This window comes from Lissotriton vulgaris, chromosome 3_1, assembly GCF_964263255.1.
Source record: "Lissotriton vulgaris chromosome 3_1, aLisVul1.2, whole genome shotgun sequence".
NCBI classification, from domain to species: Eukaryota; Metazoa; Chordata; class Amphibia; order Caudata; family Salamandridae; genus Lissotriton; species Lissotriton vulgaris.
This window is the reverse complement of record NC_141689.1, coordinates 2,067,176,297-2,067,197,957: the sequence shown is the minus strand read 5'-3', so window position 1 is coordinate 2,067,197,957 and position 21,661 is coordinate 2,067,176,297. Positions and strand designations below refer to the sequence as shown.

At 48.5% G+C, this 21,661-nt stretch overlaps 1 protein-coding gene across 2 annotated transcripts in view; it reads left to right on the top strand.

Moving 5' to 3' along the window:
• The window catches only part of TUSC3 (tumor suppressor candidate 3), a 1,509,257-nt gene extending 1,492,765 nt beyond the window's left edge, over positions 1–16,492 (top strand). For both annotated transcript variants that reach the window (XM_086963342.1, XM_086963341.1), the window contains exon 10: positions 16,175–16,492. In XM_086963342.1, the coding sequence (XP_086819468.1) occupies positions 16,175–16,190 (16 nt within the window). In that variant the 3' untranslated portion in view covers positions 16,191–16,492. The remainder of the gene's footprint in view (positions 1–16,174) is intronic.
• Positions 16,493–21,661: the final 5,169 nt, after the last annotated feature.

Here is a 21,661-nt window from a genome sequence, read left to right as displayed (position 1 = left end):
ATGAGGGCGACTGTGTCTCCATTGTCCAGTAGAGTTCGAATGTCGTCTGTTGCTGCGATGAGGGCGGTCTCAGTGATGTGTTTTGCTCGGAAGCCAGATTGTGAGGAGTCGAGGGATTTGTTGGCTTCGAGGAAAGCGGCGAGCTAGTTGTTGACAGCTTTCTCGATTACTTTGGCCGGGAATGGAAGAAGCGAAATGGGGTGGTAATTTTTGAGTTCGGTGGGGTCCGCTGTGGGTTTTTTCAGAAGGGCGGTGAGTTCAGCGTGTTTCCAGTTTTCCGGGAAGGTGGCGGAGTTGAAGGAGCAGTTGATGACGTCTCGGAGGTGCGGTGCTATGACGGAGTCTGCTTTGTTGAAGATGTGGTGAGGACATGGGTCTGTGGGGGATCCTGAGTGGATGGAGTTCATCAGGCGGATGGTGTCCTCAGTGGAGATTGGGTTCCAGTCGTTAAGGGTGTTCACGGGGGGAGAGTGTTCAGCAAATGGTTGGGTGGGTTGGTCTCCGGGTTGGTTGTTGAAGCTGTTGTGGATGTCAGCAATCTTGTTGTGGAAGAATGAGGCTAGGGAGTCGCAGAGGGCTTGAGAGGGGGTGACGTCGTTGGAGTTGGCCGAGGGATTGGAAAATTCCTTGACGATGTTGAAAAGTTCCTTGCTGTTGTGGGCGTTGTTGTCAAGTCGATCCTTGAATGCTGTTTTCTTGGCCTTTCGGATTAGTTGGTGGTGAGTGCGGGTAGCGTTTTTGAAGGCGTCCTTGGTGCTGGTGGTTGGGTTTTTTTTCCAGGCCTTTTCAAGGGAGCGGCAGAGTTTCTTGGACTTCTTGAGATCATCGTTGAACCATGAGGCCTTCTTGTTGCCAGGTTTGCTTTGACGTTTTTTCAGCGGAGCTAATGTGTCGGCGGTGTTTGATAGCCATAGGGTGAAGTTGGCGGCTGCTTGGTCTGGGTTAGAAGAGTGGGCTGGGGTCTTTTGAAGGAGCGATGAGGAGATCTGGTCGATGGTGATTTTGTTCCAGTTTCTTTGCAGAGTTGGTTGGAGGTGGTTGATGGGTTTTGGCTTGTTGTAGGTGAAGTGAACGCAGCTGTGGTCAGTCCAGAGGAGATCCGTAGTGTGGCTGAAGGAGACATGATTGTTGGAGGTGAAGATGGGGTCGAGTGTGTGACCTGCGATGTGGGTGGGGGAAGTGACCAGTTGTTTAAGTCCGAGGTTGGCGAGGTTGTCCAGGAGGGTGGTGGTGTTGCGGTCGTTGAGCTTTTCAAGGTGAAAGTTGAGGTCTCCCAGAAGGATGTATTCTTTGGAGGGGAGCGCGTGAAGAGTGATGAAGTCCGTGATGTCTTCACTAAATTTTGCGCGGGGACCTGGTGGTCTGTAGAGGAGGGTGCCTCTGAGTGTGGTCTTGGGGTCGATGTGGATTTGGAAGTGAAGGTGTTCGGAGTTGGCGAGGTTGGCGTCAGAACTGGTTGAGATGCGGATTGATTTCTTATGGACGATAGCGATTCCTCCTCCTGTGTGGCTGGTACGGTCCTTGCGAGTGATCTTATAGTCTTCAGGGATGGCAATGGTGATGTCTGGGGCGGAGGAAGCGTTCATCCATGTTTCTGTTAGGAAGGCGACGTCCGGAGAGATGGTGTCTAGTAGATTCCATAGGTCAATGGCGTGTCTGTGGATCGAGCGGGTGTTGAGAAGGATGCATTGTAGGTGGTTGGTGTCGGGAATCTGAGGTGTGGTCGTACCGGAGATGTTGTCGGTGCCGCAGAATTTGCAGGAGTAGCAAGAGAAGGGAGCGGCTTGGACGCAGTTGGGGGCACGAACGGGGTTAAGGGCTAGGAGGGTGGCGGCATCGTAGGTAATGCGGGAGGGCTGGGCAGCGCGAGGGGCAGGGGGTCTGGCGCTGGGCGCGGTCCAGGCGCGGACGGGCGTAGACGGGCTTACCTTTAGCGCACCTTCGGCGTGTGCGTAGCGCGTGGACGCTGCGCGTGGGACCATCTGACATTAATGGACAGAGGAGGGGGAGGGGCGAGGGCGGTTCAGCTGGGAGGCGGGTCGGGCTAAGGGGGAGGTCAATAACAACAAAATGGAGGCGGAGGGGTCAGGACGGAAAGAGCGCTTGGTGGAAAACACAAATGCTGTAACAGAATCACGCTAGCAAATGAATGAAAATGTTAATGAGCAAAGCGGCGAATTTGATCACAAGCACAAAATCTGCAAATAAAGTCACGCTGGCAGTGTAACAATGCAAAAGGGCAAATCGGCTAATTAACTATGCAAATAGGCACAAGCGTCAGTCAAAGCACGCAGCGGCAATCAGAGCACAAAGCAGGCTATAGTTCTAAAAAACACTCAAAATCCGATAATATGCACTCTGCAACGATACCGCAGCAGCAGGGGAGCGACCACTCAGCTCGAAAGCGAAGAGCGAGTCACGGCGCTTCCAGGTAAGGGAGCGCTGTTTGTTGTCTGTGTGAGGGCGGTTCAGCTGGGAGGCGGGTCGGGCTAAGGGGGAGGTCAATAACAACAAAATGGAGGCGGAGGGGTCAGGACGGAAAGAGCGCTTGGGGGAAAACACAAATGCTGTAACAGAATCACGCTAGCAAATGAATGAAAATGTTAATGAGCAAAGCGGCGAATTTGATCACAAGCACAAAATCTGCAAATAAAGTCACGCTGGCAGTGTAACAATGCAAAAGGGCAAATCGGCTAATTAACTATGCAAATGGGCACAAGCGTCAGTCAAAGCACGCAGCGGCAATCAGAGCACAAAGCAGGCTATAGTTCTAAATAACACTCAAAATCCGATAATATGCACTCTGCAACGATACCGCAGCAGCAGGGGAGCGACCACTCAGCTCGGAAGCGAAGAGCGAGTCACGGCGCTTCCAGGTAAGGGAGCGCTGTTTGTTGTCTGTGTGAGGGCGGTTCAGCTGGGAGGCGGGTCGGGCTAAGGGGGAGGTCAATAACAACAAAATGGAGGCGGAGGGGTCAGGACGGAAAGAGCGCTTGGGGGAAAACACAAATGCTGTAACATAATCACGCTAGCAAATGAATGAAAATGTTAATGAGCAAAGCGGCAAATTTGATCACAAGCACAAAATCTGCAAATAAAGTCACGCTGGCAGTGTAACAATGCAAAAGGGCAAATCGGCTAATTAACTATGCAAATGGGCACAAGCGTCAGTCAAAGCACGCAGCGGCAATCAGAGCACAAAGCAGGCTATAGTTCTAAATAACACTCAAAATCCGATAATATGCACTCTGCAACGATACCGCAGCAGCAGGGGAGCGACCACTCAGCTCGGAAGCGAAGAGCGAGTCACGGCGCTTCCAGGTAAGGGAGCGCTGTTTGTTGTCTGTGTGAGGGCGGTTCAGCTGGGAGGCGGGTCGGGCTAAGGGGGAGGTCAATAACAACAAAATGGAGGCGGAGGGGTCAGGACGGAAAGAGCGCTTGGGGGAAAACACAAATGCTGTAACAGAATCATGCTAGCAAATGAATGAAAATGTTAATGAGCAAAGCGGCGAATTTGATCACAAGCACAAAATCTGCAAATAAAGTCACGCTGGCAGTGTAACAATGCAAAAGGGCAAATCGGCTAATTAACTATGCAAATGGGCACAAGCGTCAGTCAAAGCACGCAGCGGCAATCAGAGCACAAAGCAGGCTATAGTTCTAAATAACACTCAAAATCCGATAATATGCACTCTGCAACGATACCGCAGCAGCAGGGGAGCGACCACTCAGCTCGGAAGCGAAGAGCGAGTCAGCGTAGCTAATGGAGCAGAAGGAACCAGGGCTTTAAGTGGGCTGGGTCTCACCGGGTCTAAGCACCAGCAGTTTTTTAAAAGGGTCCTCAAAACAGGTCACTATCGTGCTCTGTTTTGTGCAATGGCACAGGTGGTGTGTTTTTTCCGGACTGCAGTGACAGCAGGCACATCGATGTGCGCATACTCACACTGCTCACTTCCCACTAGTGGAGAAGTTACGGCATCACGTCATGCCAAGTGAGCATTGTAGGGGAATCCTTTAGAATCATTTTCTCTTTGGATTTCTCTAATCTTTTTGAAACTCAGGAGCAGCAACATTGTTGTGGTTTCACCAGGGCTTTAAGTTCAATATTATATACACACCATAGTTGCTGCTTATTTATCTTATGCAACTAACAACCATTGACAAAGCCAATAGTCCTGACTTCTTGTAGGTATGATGTTACTTGTTGTATCATATATCTGGATGCAATGACAGAAACAGCTAAATACAAGTGGGGCGGCACACTATGCTGCAAGCACAGATTTTTAACATACTGGTATCTGAAAGAAACAGGTTAGTATTAGATTCCTTACCTTAGAATGTCCCCAGGTGTAAGACTGGATGTGGAAACGTTTGCGTAGCAGTACCCTTGCGCGTCGGTAGGCGTCGTTTGCGGCTCCGCGTCCGTCGTCGGAGTACTTAGACGTTGCCCTCGCGCGCTGACGTCAGTTCTTCTTTTTTCAGCGCCAGCAAGCGCAGATCCGAAAATGTTGTACCCTTACTCAATTTTTAACAACTTTTTCGATCCTTTTTGATCATCTTTCGAAGTCGCTCGACTCCGACGGTGCCGGTAGGGATGCCCGGGTTTAAACCCTGCATCGGCTGCAATCGACTGATGTCAGTTACCAACCCCCATCGCCGGTGCCTTCACTGTGTGGGCCCTGACCATGACGATAAGTCCTGCTCAGACTGCCAGGCTCTGACGTCCAAAGCTAGACGGGAGCGGTCCCGCAAGCGACTCGAGCTCCAGCAGTTGGCCCCACGCCTCTCGAGGTCTTCTAACTCTCCCCGACGCTCACGCAACGCGGCAGGGGGTTCGGCCGACACCAGGGCTACGGCCAAGTCCTTGGGCCTCTCGGCCCGCACCAGCAAATGGCTGCTTTTTGCTCCTTTTGTGGCCAAGGAAGGGTCGCCCCCACACGTCCTGCCAGCCACGGGCCGCAGACTACCATCCAGCATGGTGGCGGACGTGGAAACCGCTGTGGCGGCTGTCGGGGACAATGGCGAGGCCAATCCACACCTACCCCTGCAGCATCCGCTTCCAAACCCTCCTAGTCCGAGCTTTCAGGCCCATGTGATGCCAGTGGGGGGCAGGGTTCGGCATCACCACCTCTACTGGCCTTTTTGATCATCTTTCGAAGTCGCTCGACTCCGACGGTGCCGGTAGGGATGCCGGGGTTTAAACCCTGCGTCGGCTGCAACCGACTGATGTCAGTTACCGACCCCCATCGCCGGTGACTTCACTGAGTGGGCCCGGACCATGACGACAAGTCCTGCTCAGCCTGCCGGGCCCTGACGTCCAAAGCTAGACGGGAGCGGTCCCGCAAGCGACTCGAGCTCCGGCAGTCGGCCCGCGCCGCTCGAGGTCCCGGTCCGCGAGAAGGTCGAGGGACCGGTCGCGGGGTCGGAGTCATCATAGCTCCGGAAGTCGTCACCAGTCTTCGGGCTCGAAGTCCTCAGGTAAGAGGCACAAGAAGTCGAAGAGGCGTTGTCGCTCTTCTGACTCTCCCCGACGCTCATGCGACGCTGCGGGGGGTTCGGGCGACACCGCCCCAGCAGCTCCGCCAGAGCCGCAGGCATTGCCGCCTGCTCCATACCCGCCGGTCCCTGGACAGAACGCGACGCCGGAGAAGATTGACGCCTTCCTTGTGGCCATGAGGTTGCTCGCTCCTCCGTTGGGTTCCGCAGCGCCTTTGGGCCAAGCGGCCCTGACTGGGTCTCCATGCGGGCTGGGTGCTTCGGCCACGGCATCGTCGGGTGCCTGGCCCCGGCACCGTCGGTGACTTTGGTCCCCGCAGGGCCCTGCTGGATCCGGTTCCGGATCCGGGTCGTCGCTGGTCGACCTTACGAACTCGCCAGATCTGGACCCCAGGGTGTGGCCTCCGGCGCCATCCCAGGATGACGTAATCCCTGGTCCTACCCTCGATTCGGGTCCGGCGTAGAAGTGGCGCCGCTCGGCGCTGCTCTCGACGCCAATGGGAGATTTCTATTTCTATGACCCGGCCCCATCCTTGGAACCTGAGTATCAGGAGATGGGTGACGAGGGGGATTGGGAGGGGTCCGAGGACCCTCTGGCATGTGAGTGCCAGTCTTCTCTGGACTGGATAGGTGAGCTTGGGGAGGCCAGTGGTCTGGACACTTCGCCCGACACTGGTTTTGTTTCCCCTTCTACCGTGGCTACAGAGGAGGGGGCTGCCAATAGTGTGGTGCTGACACGGGCTGCCAAGGCCTTGGGCCTTGAGCTCCCTGTCACGGCCGTGAGGAGTAACCTCCTCACTGAGGTCCTTAAACCGCAGTCAAGCTCGGCCGAGCCTCTGCTGCCGTTTAATGAGGCCTCGTCAGACGTTCTTCTGCGCACTTGGTCCAAGCCAGCTACAGTTCCGCCTGTAGATAGGAATGTGGCCAGGCGCCACCGCCCGGCTCCAGGCGACCCTTGCTTCCTATCCACCCACCCCACCCCAGAGAGCCTGGTTATCCAGGCTTCTAACTCCCAGACCGCATTCCCGACGGCTCCCCCCGATCGGGAATCCAAAAGGTACAAGCAATACAGGAAAAAGGAATTCTCCTCCCTGAGTTTGGGGTTGCGGTCAGTCAACACTGTGTGTCTCTTGGGCTGTTACAACCACTCTCTGTGGGACACGGTCGTGGACGTGCTGCCACAATGTCCGGAGGAGGTCCGGACTAAACTCACCCAAGCCCTTGCGGAGGGTCGAGATGCGGCATGGTATTCCATCCGGTGTGGGCTGGATACGACAGACTCACTGGGCAGAGCGATGGCAACGACGGTGGCGATTCGTCGCCACGCCGGGTTGAGGTCCGCCAACTTTTCGGCTGATGTCCAAAACACCCTTATGGACATGCCATTTTGGCCGTGGCCTCTTTGGTGAGAAGGCAGACCTAGCGCTTGAGCGCTTTAAGGACTCCAGAGCTACGGCCAAGTCCTTGGGCCTCTCGGCCCGCGCCAGAAAATGGCTGCTTTTCGCTCCTTTCGTGGCCAAGGAAGGGTCGCCCCACACGTCCTGCCAGCCATGGGCCGCAGACTATCATCCAGCACGGTGGCGGACGTGGAAACCGCTGTGGCGGCTGTCGGGGACAACGGCGAGGCCAATCCACACCTACCCCTGCAGCATTCGCCTCCAAACCCTCCTAGTCCGAGCTTTCAGGCCCATGTGATGCCAGTGGGGGGCAGGGTTCGGCATCACCACCTCTACTGGCTAACTGCCACATCGGACAGGTGGGTGCTGCAAATCGTCTGAAGGGGCTACTCCCTCCCCTTCGAGGCATCCCCTCCAGCCATGCCACCGCAGTACCACTGTATGTCGGGGATCACTTGAAACTTCTACAAGAGGAAGTTACGGCCCTCTTGGCCAAGGGGGCCATTGAGCACGTTCCTGGGCCAGAAGTAGGGTGTGGTTGTTACTCCCACTACTTTCTGGTACCCAAGAAGGGCAAAGGGGGCCTACGCCCTATCTTGGGCCTGTGGAACATCAACGGCCTCCTCCAGAAGGAGAAGTTAAAGATGCTGACACTGGCTCAGGTCTTAGCTGCCCTGGACCCGGGAGACTGGATGGTAGCGTAGGACACTTATTTTCATATCCCCATCCCCTTCCGGCCCACCGGCGTTACTAGCGGTTCACGGTAGGCCACGAGCACTTTCAGTTTACCGTGCTCTCCTTCGGCCTTACCAGCGCCCCACGGGTGTTCACGAAAGTGATGGTGGTGGTCGCAGCTCATCTGTGCAGGTTAGGGGTTTCAGTCTTCCCCTACCTCGACGACTGGTTGTTGAAGGCGGGCTCGCCCCAGACAGTCTTCAGCCACCTCCAGACTATGTCCGACCTCCTGCACCTGCTGGGGTTCTCCATCAATGTGCCGAAGTCACACCTGTGTCCCTCTCAGAAGCTCCTCTTCATCGAAGCGGTTCTAGACTCGGCGCAGTTTTGGGTTTATCCTCCCAAACAGCGGGTTTGGGATATTCAGGCTCTGATTCCGATCTTTCAGCCGTTACCCCGAGTCTCGGTCAGCTTGACGCTGCGGCTTCTGGGGCTGATGGCCCTCCTGCATCCTTCTTGTGCATCACGCCAGGTGGCAGATGCAGGCTCTGCAGTGGGACCTGAAGTTTCAGTGGGCCCAGCATCAGAGAAAATTGTGCGACCATGTCTGGATCTCGGAGGGCACAGCAAGACAGTTGCAGTGGTGGCTCACGGACCGTGATTGGTTCAGCGGCAGATCCCTCTCCCTTCCCCAACTGGAGCACGTAGTTGTGACGGACGCATCCCTCCAGGGCTGGGGGGGCCACATGGGAGAGGCGGAGATCAGAGGCTTCTGGTCTCCGGCGGGGTCCCGGCTCCACATCAACCTTCTGGATCTGCGGGCGATCTGGCTTCCACTGAAGGCATTCCTCCCCTCTGTCCGGGGGAGTGTATTGCAGGTGTTCAATGCAGGTGTTCATAGACAACACCACCGCCCTGTGGTACTGCAACAAACAGCGTGGGGTGGGGTCGTGGACCCTATGCCAGGAGGCTCTGAGCCTCTGGCAGTGGCTGGACCATCAGGGCGTGACCCTGGTGGTTCAACACCTGGCAGGTTCCCTGAACATCAGGGCGGACAAACTCAGCCGTCGGTGCATGATGGATCACGAATGGCGTCTGAACTCGGACGTGGCGCAAGGCCTCTTTCAGCAGTAGGGAGAGCCTTGGTTAGATCTATTCGCCACAGAAGAGAACGCGCAATGTTCTGCGCGTTGGAATTTCCAAGGCGGCACTCACTCGGAGACGCTTTTCAACGCGAGTGGAGCTGCGGTCTGTTGTACGCCTTTCTGCCTATACCACTTCTGCCCAGAGTGCTGAAAAAGATCAGACGCGACCGGACCCAAGTCATCCTTGTGGCCCCGGACTGGGCACGAAGATACTGGTATCCCGAGCTACTCAGCATGTCTGTCGATCCCCCGATTCATCTGCCTCTTCAGGAGGCCCTTCTGTCACAGCAGCAGGGGACGGTCCTGCACCCGAACCTGTCCAGTCTCCACCTCCATGCTTGGAGATTGAGCAGCGGCAGTTGAGGCCATTTGATTTGCCTCCTGAATTTTGTTATGTGATTCTGGCAGCCAGGTGTCCCTCCACAAAGTGGGTATACGCCTGCAGGTGGAACAGATTTGTGGCATGGTGCACAGCAAAGGCTGTGGATCCACTCTCTGCCCCCCTTTCTGAGTTTCTCCTCTTCCTTCTTTCTCTTGCCCAGCAGGGCTCTGCTCTGGGCACTATCAAGGGCTACCTTTCTGCCCTTTCCGCCTTCTTAAGGCTACCTGATCAGCCTTCTTTGTTCAAGTCCCCGATTGTAAATAGGTTCTTGAAGGGCATCACTCATATGTTTCCCCCTGTTCCTTTCGTGAAGCCCCAGTGGGACTTGAACCTGGTTCTGACGTACCTGATGTGTGCTCCTTTTGAGCCACTTCATAACTGTCCTCTCCATCTTCTTACTCTAAAGACTGCTTTCTTGGTTGCCATCACCTCTGCCAAAAGAGTGAGTGAGCTCCAGGCTCTTTCCTCCAAACCTCCTTTCCTTTCTGTCCATCTGGACAAGGTTGTGTTGCGGACAAGACCCTCTTTCCTGCCTAAGGTATTCACAGCCTTCCACATCGAGCAGTCCATCACTTTGCCCACCTTCTTTCCACCTCCGCATCTCTCTAAAGAGGAAGAGCAGCTCCACCGTCTGGACCCAAAATGTGCGTTCTCCGTCTATCTGGATCGCACACTCCAGTTCTGGGTGAATGACCAACTCTTTGTTGGTTACATGGGCGCTAAGAAGAGATGGGCGGTGCACAAACGGATCATCTCTCGGTGGGTCGTGTTGTGTATCAAGGCATGCTACTCTTTGGCTAAGAAGGCGCCTCCTGTTGGGCTGAGGGCCCATTCCACTTGGGCCATGGCGGCTATTACTGCCCTGGGCCGGGGAGTCCCCTTGCAGGACATCTGTCAGGCAGCTACGTGGGCCTCGCTGCACGCGTTCGCAAGACACTACTGCCTGGCCAACCATATCCGGAGGGATGGGTTCGTTGGCCGTTCCGTCCTCCAGGACTTTCTGGTGTGATTATGGGTTCGCAGACCCACCACCGGGGTTGGTATTGCTGGGGTATCTTTTCTAAGGTAAGGAATTTAATACTAACCTGTTTCTTTCAGATGCACAAGTTACTTACCTTCGGTAATGATATATCTATAGGAAACAGTAGTTAGTATTAGATTCCTTACCGCCCCACCCATCCTCCCCGTTCTGCGAACCGATATTTAGGGTTAAGGTCACCCCCTTTCAGGGCCCTAGTTTCATGGCACCAGTGTTGGTTTTTATCATGGCTCTGCGTTTCTGGCACGGAAAAGCTGTGTATAAGAACTGACATCAGTGCGCGAGTACGGCGTCTAAGTACTCCGGCGCCAACGCGGCCGACGACGGACACGGAGCCGCAGACGACGCCTACCAACGCGTAAGGGAACTGCTATGCAAAAGTTTCCGGATCCAGTCTGACGCCTGGGGTTATTCTAAGGTAAGGAATCTAATACTAACTACTGTTTCTTACAGATATATCGTTACTGAAGGTAAGTAACTTGTGCTTTAAGCAATGCCCTTAATGGCATTGGCCACGCCCCTTTCAGGGACCCCTGTCTTTTAATCCCACTTTAAACTCTACCCGAGTCTGACTGGATTTTATGGGTATTAGAGAGCAGCCCTCGGGTGTCCCGTTATCTCCTCTGCCTCTCTGAATTTGAGGCATGCACATTCTGCCCAGTTAATCCATTGTTGTTTCCTGCTGCCTCTATATTCCGGCAGAATGCAACAGAGCTTGGGCGGTTGACTACTACTTGACCATGTTGGTTGGCCACACCTAGTCCCCACTCAAAAAAGTTACCCTTTTTAGAAGCCATTCTTTAGCAAAAAAAGGTAATCCCACAATCACGCTACCATTTTGACAGAAAGGGTTAATCAATCAATCAATCAAGACATTTATAGAGCGCACTACTTACCCGGAGGGCCTCAAGGCGCTTGGGGGAGGGGGGGGTGCTGCTACTGCTCGAACAGCCAGGTCTTGAGCTTCTTCCTGAAGGAGAGGTGGTCTTGGGTCAGGCGCAGGTCGGTCGGGAGGGAGTTCCAGGTCTTGGCGGCCAGGTAGGAGAAGGACCTTCCTCCTGTAGTCGTTCTTCGGATGCGGGGGACGGCGGCGAGGGCCTGGCTGGCTGATCGGAGGTGGCGTTTGGGAGCGTAGAAGTTGATGCGGTTGTTGAGGTAGCTCGGGCCTTGGTCGTGTAGGGCTTTGTGTGCGTGGGTGAGGAGACGGAAGGTGATTCTTTTGTTGACGGGGAGCCAATGTAGGTCTCTCAGATGTCCGGAGATGTGGTTGTGTCGTGGGATGTCGAGGATGAGTCTGGCTGAGGTGTTCTGGATCCACTGGAGTCTCTTCTGGAGCTTGGCGGTGGTTCCGGCGTAGAGGGCGTTGCCGTAGTCCAGTCGGCTGGTGACGAGGGCCTGGGTGACCGTCTTCCTTGTCTCGGTGGGGATCCACCGGAAGATCTTCCTCAACATACTCCAGGTGCCATGTAAAATTCTGTCCGAGGCCTAGGCCCCTTCTGGCTACAATAACACAATCAATTCTGACCAAGGAAATATACGTCAACTTTTAATTCATCAGAAATTTTTTTCAGGTGTTGCGAATTAATCTCAGGATGACAAGTCGGCTCTGTGGAAAATTCCCGGATAAATAAATGAATACATGCCGCCTCACTAATTGATGTTTTGCATTAATACAGACAACTATAAAAAATTATGTTTTTTGTTAAAGTAGCTAAAACATTCTCACCATTTTGTATTACAAAAAGTCCAACGTAGAGGAGTTCTCAATGATAAAACTGTTTACAAAGTATATTTTTTTATACAGATGCTACTAAAGACCTGCCAGATCTCCTTGCTATCCCTCAGGATACATCAAGAAAGGCACTGCTTTGTCTGAACTGATGTTTTATTATTTGTAAATAGAAATTAAATTTAGTTCTTTATTGAATTACAGTAATAAAAAGAATGCCTATTTTTTAGTCCCTGAACACTTTCTTAATGTCATGTTTGTCATGGCGCCATTCAGTGGGGATACATGTATCAAGTTTTATTTTATTGAAGAAAATAAGCAAATCATAAAACTTTTGATTTGTTACAAAACAACACACTGCGAACTATGAAAGTTTAACATAAGATATTTAGCTATAATATTCAATACCAAATTCTTACCTTTTGAAATATGTTTTTTAAAACATTGCTTTTGGGCACCATTCAATCAAATAAATTCATTACCCTCGGAAAGCAGAAGGTAGAAACCTGTTGTAGCTGCGTAAATATTTAAGTCTTTGTTTATGCGCATTTGCACTGTTGTTCTGCCTGTCTCCACTGTCCCGGTCCAACGCCGGCCTCCTACCGGTTTGATAGGAGGGAAGTGGACACACCTCCCACCCGGCCTGACTCGTTTGGAGCCTAGGTAACTTCCAGTACAGAGACCGGAACTCAGGAACCTCCCGCGCCCGTCCAGCTAATTAGATCCATTCTGGGCCGGACGCGCAGCGGACGCGAGCAGTGGGCGCCCCGCTGGCGCGCCGCTGGCGTGCCAAAGGCAAGCCTGTCTGCACCCATCCGCGCCAAGGAAGCGACAGAGGCAAGGAACGCTGACCGTACACAACGAGAGTTGGTAAAATGGGCTGAGGCCTTGAAGCTATTTAATCCTAAGGGACATTGTGAACATCTAGTTGCACCTGAAAGAATATGGGGCATTTGCTCCTGCTGGAAATGCAGGTCGGTTTTTTCATCATGCACTTCCACATTAATTGATAGGATAAGTCCATCCACTATAACACATAAAGTCGAGATTAAAGGAGGCTTAATTAATGCAAGATCACTTAGTAAACACTGCAAAGATGTTAGGGATTTAATCCTTGATCAGCAACTTGATTTTTTATTTATCACTGAATCTTGGCTGAAGGATTGGTGCATCCCGGATGTAGCAATAGCACTCCCCCCTAGTTACAAAATGTATAGGAAGGATAGATCAGATGGCAGAGGTGGTGGGTCGGCCATCATATTATGCGATTCATTGCATTGTTCTAGTTTTGATCTTGAGGCGATCAAGGGGGCGGAAAGCTTAGGCTTCTGCATCTACCTAAATGCCGCCATGTCTTTTTCAGGCGCACTTATTTATCAATCTCCAGGGTATAGCTCCACATTCACAGACTCACTTGGAGAGTCCCTAAGTCAGCTACTTCTTAAATATTCTAACTTTACGCTACAGGGGGACTTTAACATCCACCTGGAATCGAGAAACGTGCCAGGTGTGGATAATTTCCTCCAAAGTATCGAGCTCCCTACTTTAAACCAATTAGTGGAGCACTCAACCCATCAGGCTGAGAATATTCTCGATGGGGTCTGTTCCAACTTCACAGCCCTATCAGTGGACACTCCCATTCTGTTGATCTGGTCAGACCATTTTTTAATACCACTGACAATTGTGATGCAACAGAAATGGGGCTCTGACCTACCAGCCTCTGACCCCCAACCCAGACGCAAATGGGCGCAATTAGTTGACAATCCGAAGCTGGTCACATATGCACAGGCCCTTATACCACCGATGACTGGTAATCCAGGGGAGGATACTTGTCGTTTCCACTCCTGGATCGTGACTGTCTGTGATGAGCTATTGTCATTGAAGAAATATGATAGGATCAAGAAATCAAAAACTCAAAAGGCCCCCTGGTTCACCCCTGATTTAGCCTTAAATCATTCCAATTGTAAACAACAGGAACGTAAATGGAGAAGATCGTATAATAGCATAGATAGAATAGCTTACAAAAGGAGTAGGAAACTCTATCATCACAGCATAAAAAAAAGAGTTCTATTCTAAGAAAATCGTGGAGGCCAACTTAGATCAAAAGGCGATCTTTAGGATTGTCAAATCTTTTACTCATCCCAATGGGCTGCTGAAGGATTTGCCTCCTTCACATACATTGTGTAATGAGATTGCATCTTATTTTGAAGAAAAGATCATTATTATTAAAAAAAAAAAATCCTATGAGCCCTATCAAATATAGGGATGACCCCATTGAACCTGCTTTCAGTTCTGATGCTCCTTGCATTAATTCCTTTAAATTAGTAGTACTAGAATTGACTTTTGAGGCCATCAGGGCTTGCAAACCAGGTTCTCCCCTAGATGCATGTCCTCCTATGATCCTCCATAAAATTATTGACGTAATCAATCCTGTTGTAAATTCAATAGTTAATTCTTCACTAAGAACGGCATTGTTCCAGATGAGTGGAAATTGGCGTTGGTAAAACCTCTCAAAAAGAAACTAAGAACATTGACCCCTCGGTGCTTTCTAATCTTCAGCCCTTCTCATTGCTCCCAGTGTTGGGTAAAATAACGGAGAAATTTGTACATAAGGAACTTACGAGATTCATTGAAGTAGCTAATATTCTCCATCCTCAACAGTCGGGCTTTCGTCCAAAACATTCAGCTGAATCTGCCCTTTTAGAGGTTCCTGATGCATTAAAACATCTAGCAGACAAGGGTAAGAAAGCAGTTTTGATCTTTCTCGATTTGTCAGCTGCGTTCTATACTGTCTCGCATGACATTCTTTTAATGAGACTCGAGCGCAGCGGCATCTCAGGTACGGTTCTAAAATGGATCAAATATTTATTCCAATCGGAGACAGGCTGTGACCTTAGGTACCTTTCTCTCAACAGAGAAAACCTTAACTGTTGTTTAATATTGTTTAATATTCATATGGCCCGCTCATATCTCTCATAAGCTCTTTTGGAATTGAAGTAATGTCTTATGCAGACGATACTCAATTGATTGTATCGCTTGATAACAATAATACAGATGCCGAGGTGAACTTTAAATGCTGTCTTTCACAAGTCATACAGTGGATGAGGGTTAACCATCTGAAATGTATACTGACAAAACAGATATTCTGCCTATTGGGAGAGATGTAACCTTCGCTCCGGAGGTGTGGTGGCCAGAGGGAGCTACGCCCCCACCAGACACGGTCAAAGTAGCAAAAAACGTAGGGGTACAATTTGACACCGCTTTGTATTTTTTGACGCATGCATTAGCACCAGCAGGGACCTGTTTTAACTTAATAAGATCATTAAAGAAATTCTTTGATCTGATTTCGCTTCCTCCAAGGAAATGAATAGCAGTGGCCCTGATTCTTTCGCGTTTGGACTACTGCAATAGCCTTATTGCTGGAGCAAATACAGCTACGATAAAAAAACTACAAGTGGTCTTGGATGCGGCAGCACGCCTTGTTCTGAGTCTCCCACGCAGAACATCCGTGTCAGCAGCGCTTGAAGTTTTGCATTGGCTGCCTATTCATAAAATAATTATTTTTAAAATTCTTTTAATTACTTATAGAGCCAGGCATAAACGCGGCCCTAAATACCTTTCAGCTCGGTTTTCACCTTATATCACTACTAGGACTCTCAGGTCATCCACAGCCCACCTTCTGAATCCTCCCTCCTTCAGATTGATTACTAAAGGAGGGAAAACTGACGCTGTCCTGGGGTCTAAAGCATGGAATGCACTGCCAACCAATCTAAGACTACAGGAAACCGAATCTCAATTTAGGAAGGCATTGAAAACTTGGATATACAATATTTCCGATGTCCGCTGCCTTGCATTAATCTAGCAGTAACATAAGCTGGTCGGCGATAGGACCCACGCTCACTGGTGCCAGGATACTCCTTGCGGAGTGACAGCTTGCGCTTAAGTAATACCATATTACATTACATTACATTAAGTATCATTTCTGGAGATCTTTTCAAAATGTTATATGTACTTTTCATTATTAGTGCTCATAACAATGAGCTCAGTATGCTGCAAGTGACATTCCACAGCTGTAGAACCTATGACTTGCTAAAATGTGGTTTTGTATTTGCGGCCTAAGTATATATATATATATATATATATATATATATATATATATATATATATATATATATATATATATATATATATATATATATATATATATATATATATGTATTTTTTTATGAAATGAAAGATAATCTGCAGATTTGTGTACATATGTTAACATTCTTGATAATGTTAATTTTTTCTTGCTTTTTTTCTTTTCAGCTTTCTAATTAAATGAAAAGGGATCGTGGGTCGAAGAGCTAATGTTTACACTCTGAAGATAACCTTTTACTGATGGCACACAGGATATGCTCCCGCTGTTTAAAGCATGCTTGCTCTCTTGGTTTATTTGGTGTTTTGTGATAACCTACCATATTCCTGAGAAACAATAAAATGTTGTGTTGTGTTTCACAAAAGGAAGCTTTTTAATGTTAAATGTGCCTCATTGGAAGAAAAGTATATTATAGACAGTATTGTGACTATATATCATTGACATCAGTGGTTCAAATTTGAAATAAACATGAACGGAAATGGAAAATATCTAAAGTTGTTAAGTTATTTTGGTTCCGGAAAGATAGATATATAAATGAACTATGGATACCAGGGTTTCGCTTTAAATCATCAAGAACGTTTGCACATAGATTAAAAAGTTCTCAAAGTAGATTTTTTAGAGCTTTTAGACGCTATTAAAAAGTTAGTGCATACGCATATACACTAAGTGACGGATTTACACACGCACATTTGAGGAGGGTAATTACTACCTATTTAGTCTACTTCCCCTACTACTATATGCTTTTGTAACTCGGCCCCAACATCCTGTTAATAAAGGTGCCGCGGCCACCATCTTGTATATTCGAGCTCATTGTATATTTATAGTCCCAGTTCAGGTTTTTTAGCACCAATTCGCCAAGACATATAACAGTACATTTATTAGTACTCCTGTAGTACTACTCGTCATCATGAATGCCTTTGTGAATCTGCCGCCGAGTGAACTCGGGCTTCAAAATGGCCTTGTATGTGAAACATTGATCTGTGGTGGGATACGTAAAATGCTGCACTTCTAAGTGAAACATCTGAAAGTGGGAAGTGTCTTTGAAGCCCGCGAATAATTTAGTGTGCTTCATGGGTACAGACTGGACATAACTAATGCACAAAACTGCCTAATTTATTGTGGCTTTACATTTCTAGGGGAGGGCTTTAGTGTTCCAAAGAGCATGAGGAGGTGGGTAGTATTGTGAATGTGGCCGACAGTACAAAGGTGTGACGTGACAGCGATTCACAAACATTGCCAAAACTTTTACCCAATCTAAACGTGCTTCTAAACTTATACCAAATTGAAGTAGGTACGCATTTGCAAGTAATTAGGGAAAATGACACAATCCATAGTTTTCTCAAGGGAGTGAAGGAATTTCTTGATATGCAGACCTTTCCCATTCCAAGAAGTAGGGTGACAACATTATGCCATGGAAGATGGTATTCTCAGGGTCATGAGATCAAGTCTGTAAGTTGTAAATGTAAATGTAAATGTATAGGCATTTATATAGCGCACTACTTACCCGGAGGGTCCCAAGGCGCTTCGTTTGGAGTTTGGAGTCCGGTGCGTGTGCGCCTGCCTGCGTGCGTAGGTGCGTGCGCACTCTCTTTTATGCAGAAAGAGGCGCTGCAAGTGAGAAGAAATAAACACTTGAGGGTGTGCAGTCCTATTTTGATAATTGCACAACTGGGTGTTTTATGTAGAGGTGATTAAAGTACATTTTCCAATTCCCAGCTGGAACGCTGCGACGTATCCTGACTCACTCTGTGTGCTCACACCCACAGGCCTCTGCGGTCTCCAGGTGAGATAACAGTCTTGTTTCACTGCTGCGCCTACAATGTAGGGCGTGTTGTTGGAGAATGGTGCTGTACATGGTCTACTAGCCTTGCCGCATTGCTAAGGCGTCCTGCGGGTCACGGCAATACAGCAACCTCCTCATCTTTACATATTAGGCAGGAGAGAGGGTTTACTCCCCCTCGTGCCTCCAGGCCCCACTCTTATCCACTCTCAAGAGTTGTAGTGTCTATTGCCTGTATTTGTCCTTTTGTACAGTTCTTAAACTCCTTGTTGTCCGGGTGCTTTTCTGACCCTGAGGTAGAGGTTGCTGGGTGGTGAAAGACTGGTCTCAAGGCTTGGTTGGTTATCAGGGCTGCCGGGAGTCAATGCGAGGCATGACCACCTCACCCATCTTATTTTATGTTTTTGTAATTTAATGTACTTTTGATTTATTCATTAGAAAATGTTTAGACTAAATAAACGACCCCGGTAATACTCAAGTGTACCAAGTGACACTATCCTGTAACAATTTAATATATTACAAGGATTTCATATTTTGTGGTAGAAAAATTGTTTCGCTAATGAAAATATAAAGTTGTTGGCTGAACAGCATTTAGCTATCACCACGGACGTCGATTTGCCAAAATGCTATGGGTAGTGGAAGTGACATCACATTCCCTTTGACTTGTGACGACTTCGTAGGAAGTGACATCACATATCACAACCCCGGATAGCATTACAGAAAGTAAGTACTGACATGTGGCTTTTGATCCTGATGATATCATAAGTAGCGACAACACCAAAGTAAAAAAAAAACATACTAATAATTTTAGCAGAAAAATTGAATCCAGGGTTAATAAAATAACAAACACGCATTGGCATAGCAATAGGTCTCGCCTTTGGGACCTTAGAAGTGTTTAGTTATCCAGCACAATATCCTTGCTGCAACAACATAAAGTGTTGCATGGCTAAACACTTATAAGGTCCCAAAGGCGAGACCTATTGGCTATGCCAATGCTTGTTTTATCTTTATTTCAGTGAGTTTCATATGTGCAGTTGTGGAAAGTGGATAATGAGTGGTCATTACAGGATGGGAGTTTTTGAACATCTACAAACTTACAAACTCTGACCTTTTACCTCATTAAAGGATGGCTAGGTATTTCCTTCTTTTATGGCTAGACAAATGACCCTTCTATTCTCCCGGGTGGAAAGTGAACACCCCCTCAGTTTGTGGGGATGTGGCACAGGGTGTTTTTTGGGAAAGTGGGTTATTAGTAGTGATAAATATACTTCTTCCACTGGAAATAAGGCCACTAACACAAGTGGGTTATTAGTAGTGGTAATATACATCTTCCACGGGAAATAAGGCAACTAACACAGTCTAGGACTCAGAATGTGTCTCAGAAAATGGTTCCAATTCTCAACACTTGGTAGCTTGGCTGCGAGCAGGTAAGCTTAACTTAAGAGACAGGTATGTGAAGCATTTAAAAACACAAATTCAGTGATTAATTAAGGCATAACACACAATTAAAATCCCACACCAATTTATAAAAATGGAATTCATTGTTATCATTAAAAAGACGCCAAACCACAAAAATCCAATGCAAGAAACCGGAGAAATGAAATTTGTAAGATTTAGTGCCAAATAGCACTTAGAAAGCTATAGCACCACATTGGGACATCTGGTCGTGCTTGACTGGGTCAAAGTCAAAATAATCATCCAACCATGATGCAACCCTTCCTGGATACCCATTGCAGTAGACCTTGTCGAGATTTTACCTTCAGACTTAGAAACATTTCTGGAGCTTTTTCTGCTGTGGTACCTCAATGCTTTTCACCAGTTCAAGTGTGGTGAGGGTTCGCTGTCTTGCTTTCCAGTGAGCTCCCGGTCAAACTCTGGAAGTCGGATCACCAAAACTTTCCAGTAGGACAGCTCGCGGTTCAAGTTCACCAACTTGAAACTCACAGTTGAGGAGCTTTTTTCCAGAGTTGCTCCAAACTTCTGGACCTTCATCCTGAAGTTCCTCTGGGGGTCCCAAAGTGTCCAAAACACAATCCAAGGGCCTGGAATCTCCAAGATGGTCCTTGAAAGTTTGGGACTTCAGTTCCCACAATGTACTTGGACAAATCCCTTACAAATCCACTGGATGCACTCCAGGCTGGGGATTCTTGGTGGTGATGGTCCAGGTGAGCTCTTTTAACCTGTAGCTTGTAGTAAGCCCACTCTTTATTCCTCTTGATGCAAGGTACATCCAAAGGGCTGTAGTTCCAGATAATGCACCTGGTGCAGTCAGTCAGATACCAGGGCCTGATGATGCAAATAAAGTTTCCATCTTGGCAAGCCTTCTAGTTCTCTTAGTTTCAAAGAGCAGATCTGAGAGGCTCTTCCTCAGAACCTATTCAGCGTTCTCTTGGGTTAAGCAGGAGGGCACTCCTGTCCAAGAAGGTGCAGGGACACACCCCAGAGCATGACCACTTCCTCCAATGTGTGGCTCAATGGTCCCCCAGAAAGCCAAATGTCTCCAAAATTCAATATGGCTGAAGTCTCAGCAGAGGAGCAAGAACTAGCCAAACCAACAACCAGTATGGCTCATTTCCATAGCTCTCCTCCCCCTGCCATCTGCACATTTCCTCCTTAAGCCTGCCATCTGGCTGGGTTCGGAGGGGATGAGGATAGATTGATGTGGCTTTCTCTGCCTGTCCCATTCTTCCTTTGATGCTCATGTTTACGACCCTTTTCCCCTGCTCTGGGATTCCTGTGTAGCAGAGCCCTCTCTAACCAGATAGCCTCTCTCCTGGGTGCCACTTTTCTCTTCATCAAAGCAGCCTAGTCAATCTTGTTAACTCTGACATATCAGAGAAGAGGGCAGGAAGGCTAAATTTTGGTTTACAGACAAGAACGTTTTTTGACAGCATATTGTTGGATTTAACAATACCATTCTCCTATGTCCTTGAATTATATTTTTTGGTAATACCTAGTGATAGTTCATAAACTATTGCAATGGTAACTGTTGTAAATAGGGTAGTGTTGTCCTTAAAGTTACTTGTAGGTACTTTAATCCAAGTTAAGATGGTAAGATAAGAAGAAGAAGAGGATAAACCCCACCAGGAGCAGTCTTCTGCCGCTCAGCCCTTCATCCAACTGACAGTCTTACACACTCAACATTCTAACTAGCTCTCAAACCAAATATTCTAGGCTGAGCAGCAGGAATAAATACAACACATCTCCCTTCTTTAACAGAAAAACAATAAATAGAAATAAAATTACCGAGAACAAATCAAATCATGCAACATTAGCAATTAACATTCACTCACGTAAACCAGCAAGTTACATTAACCACCACCTTCTCCCTTTCTTAAACAAAAAGACAAACCTCCCACACACATTACACCCAAGACGCAGTAACAAATTCACCACCACGCCAGCACACAGCATACAAAACCCAAGAAACCAAACAAGCCGACTGGCCAAGCCAGCAAGAGGCAAAAGGGTCCCAACTCACGGTGTGGCAGGGAAACATCAATCAATTATAGACACATTGTACAAAACTTACAAATGTAGCAACAGTCACGTCACTAAGGTCACGCGCTAACGCGCTAAGGTCACGGGCTCACAATCTGATCTCGACAGAAAAAAAAAGATATCAGGTGACCTGTTCACACACTGCCCTACCAAAGCAGTCGTTCCAAAATGCAAAACTATATAGTAATAAGTGGCTTAAATTTGAAAGCCATAATATGCGCAACACAAAACTCCCATACACCATAAATACAATGAGTGACTTAACACTACTTCTCAGTCATCTCATAAACAAGAGAAAGCAGGAGTGACTTAACTCCTAACTGGCATCTCATGCAGAACCATAAAAACAATGAGTTACTTAGAACCTAACAGTCAT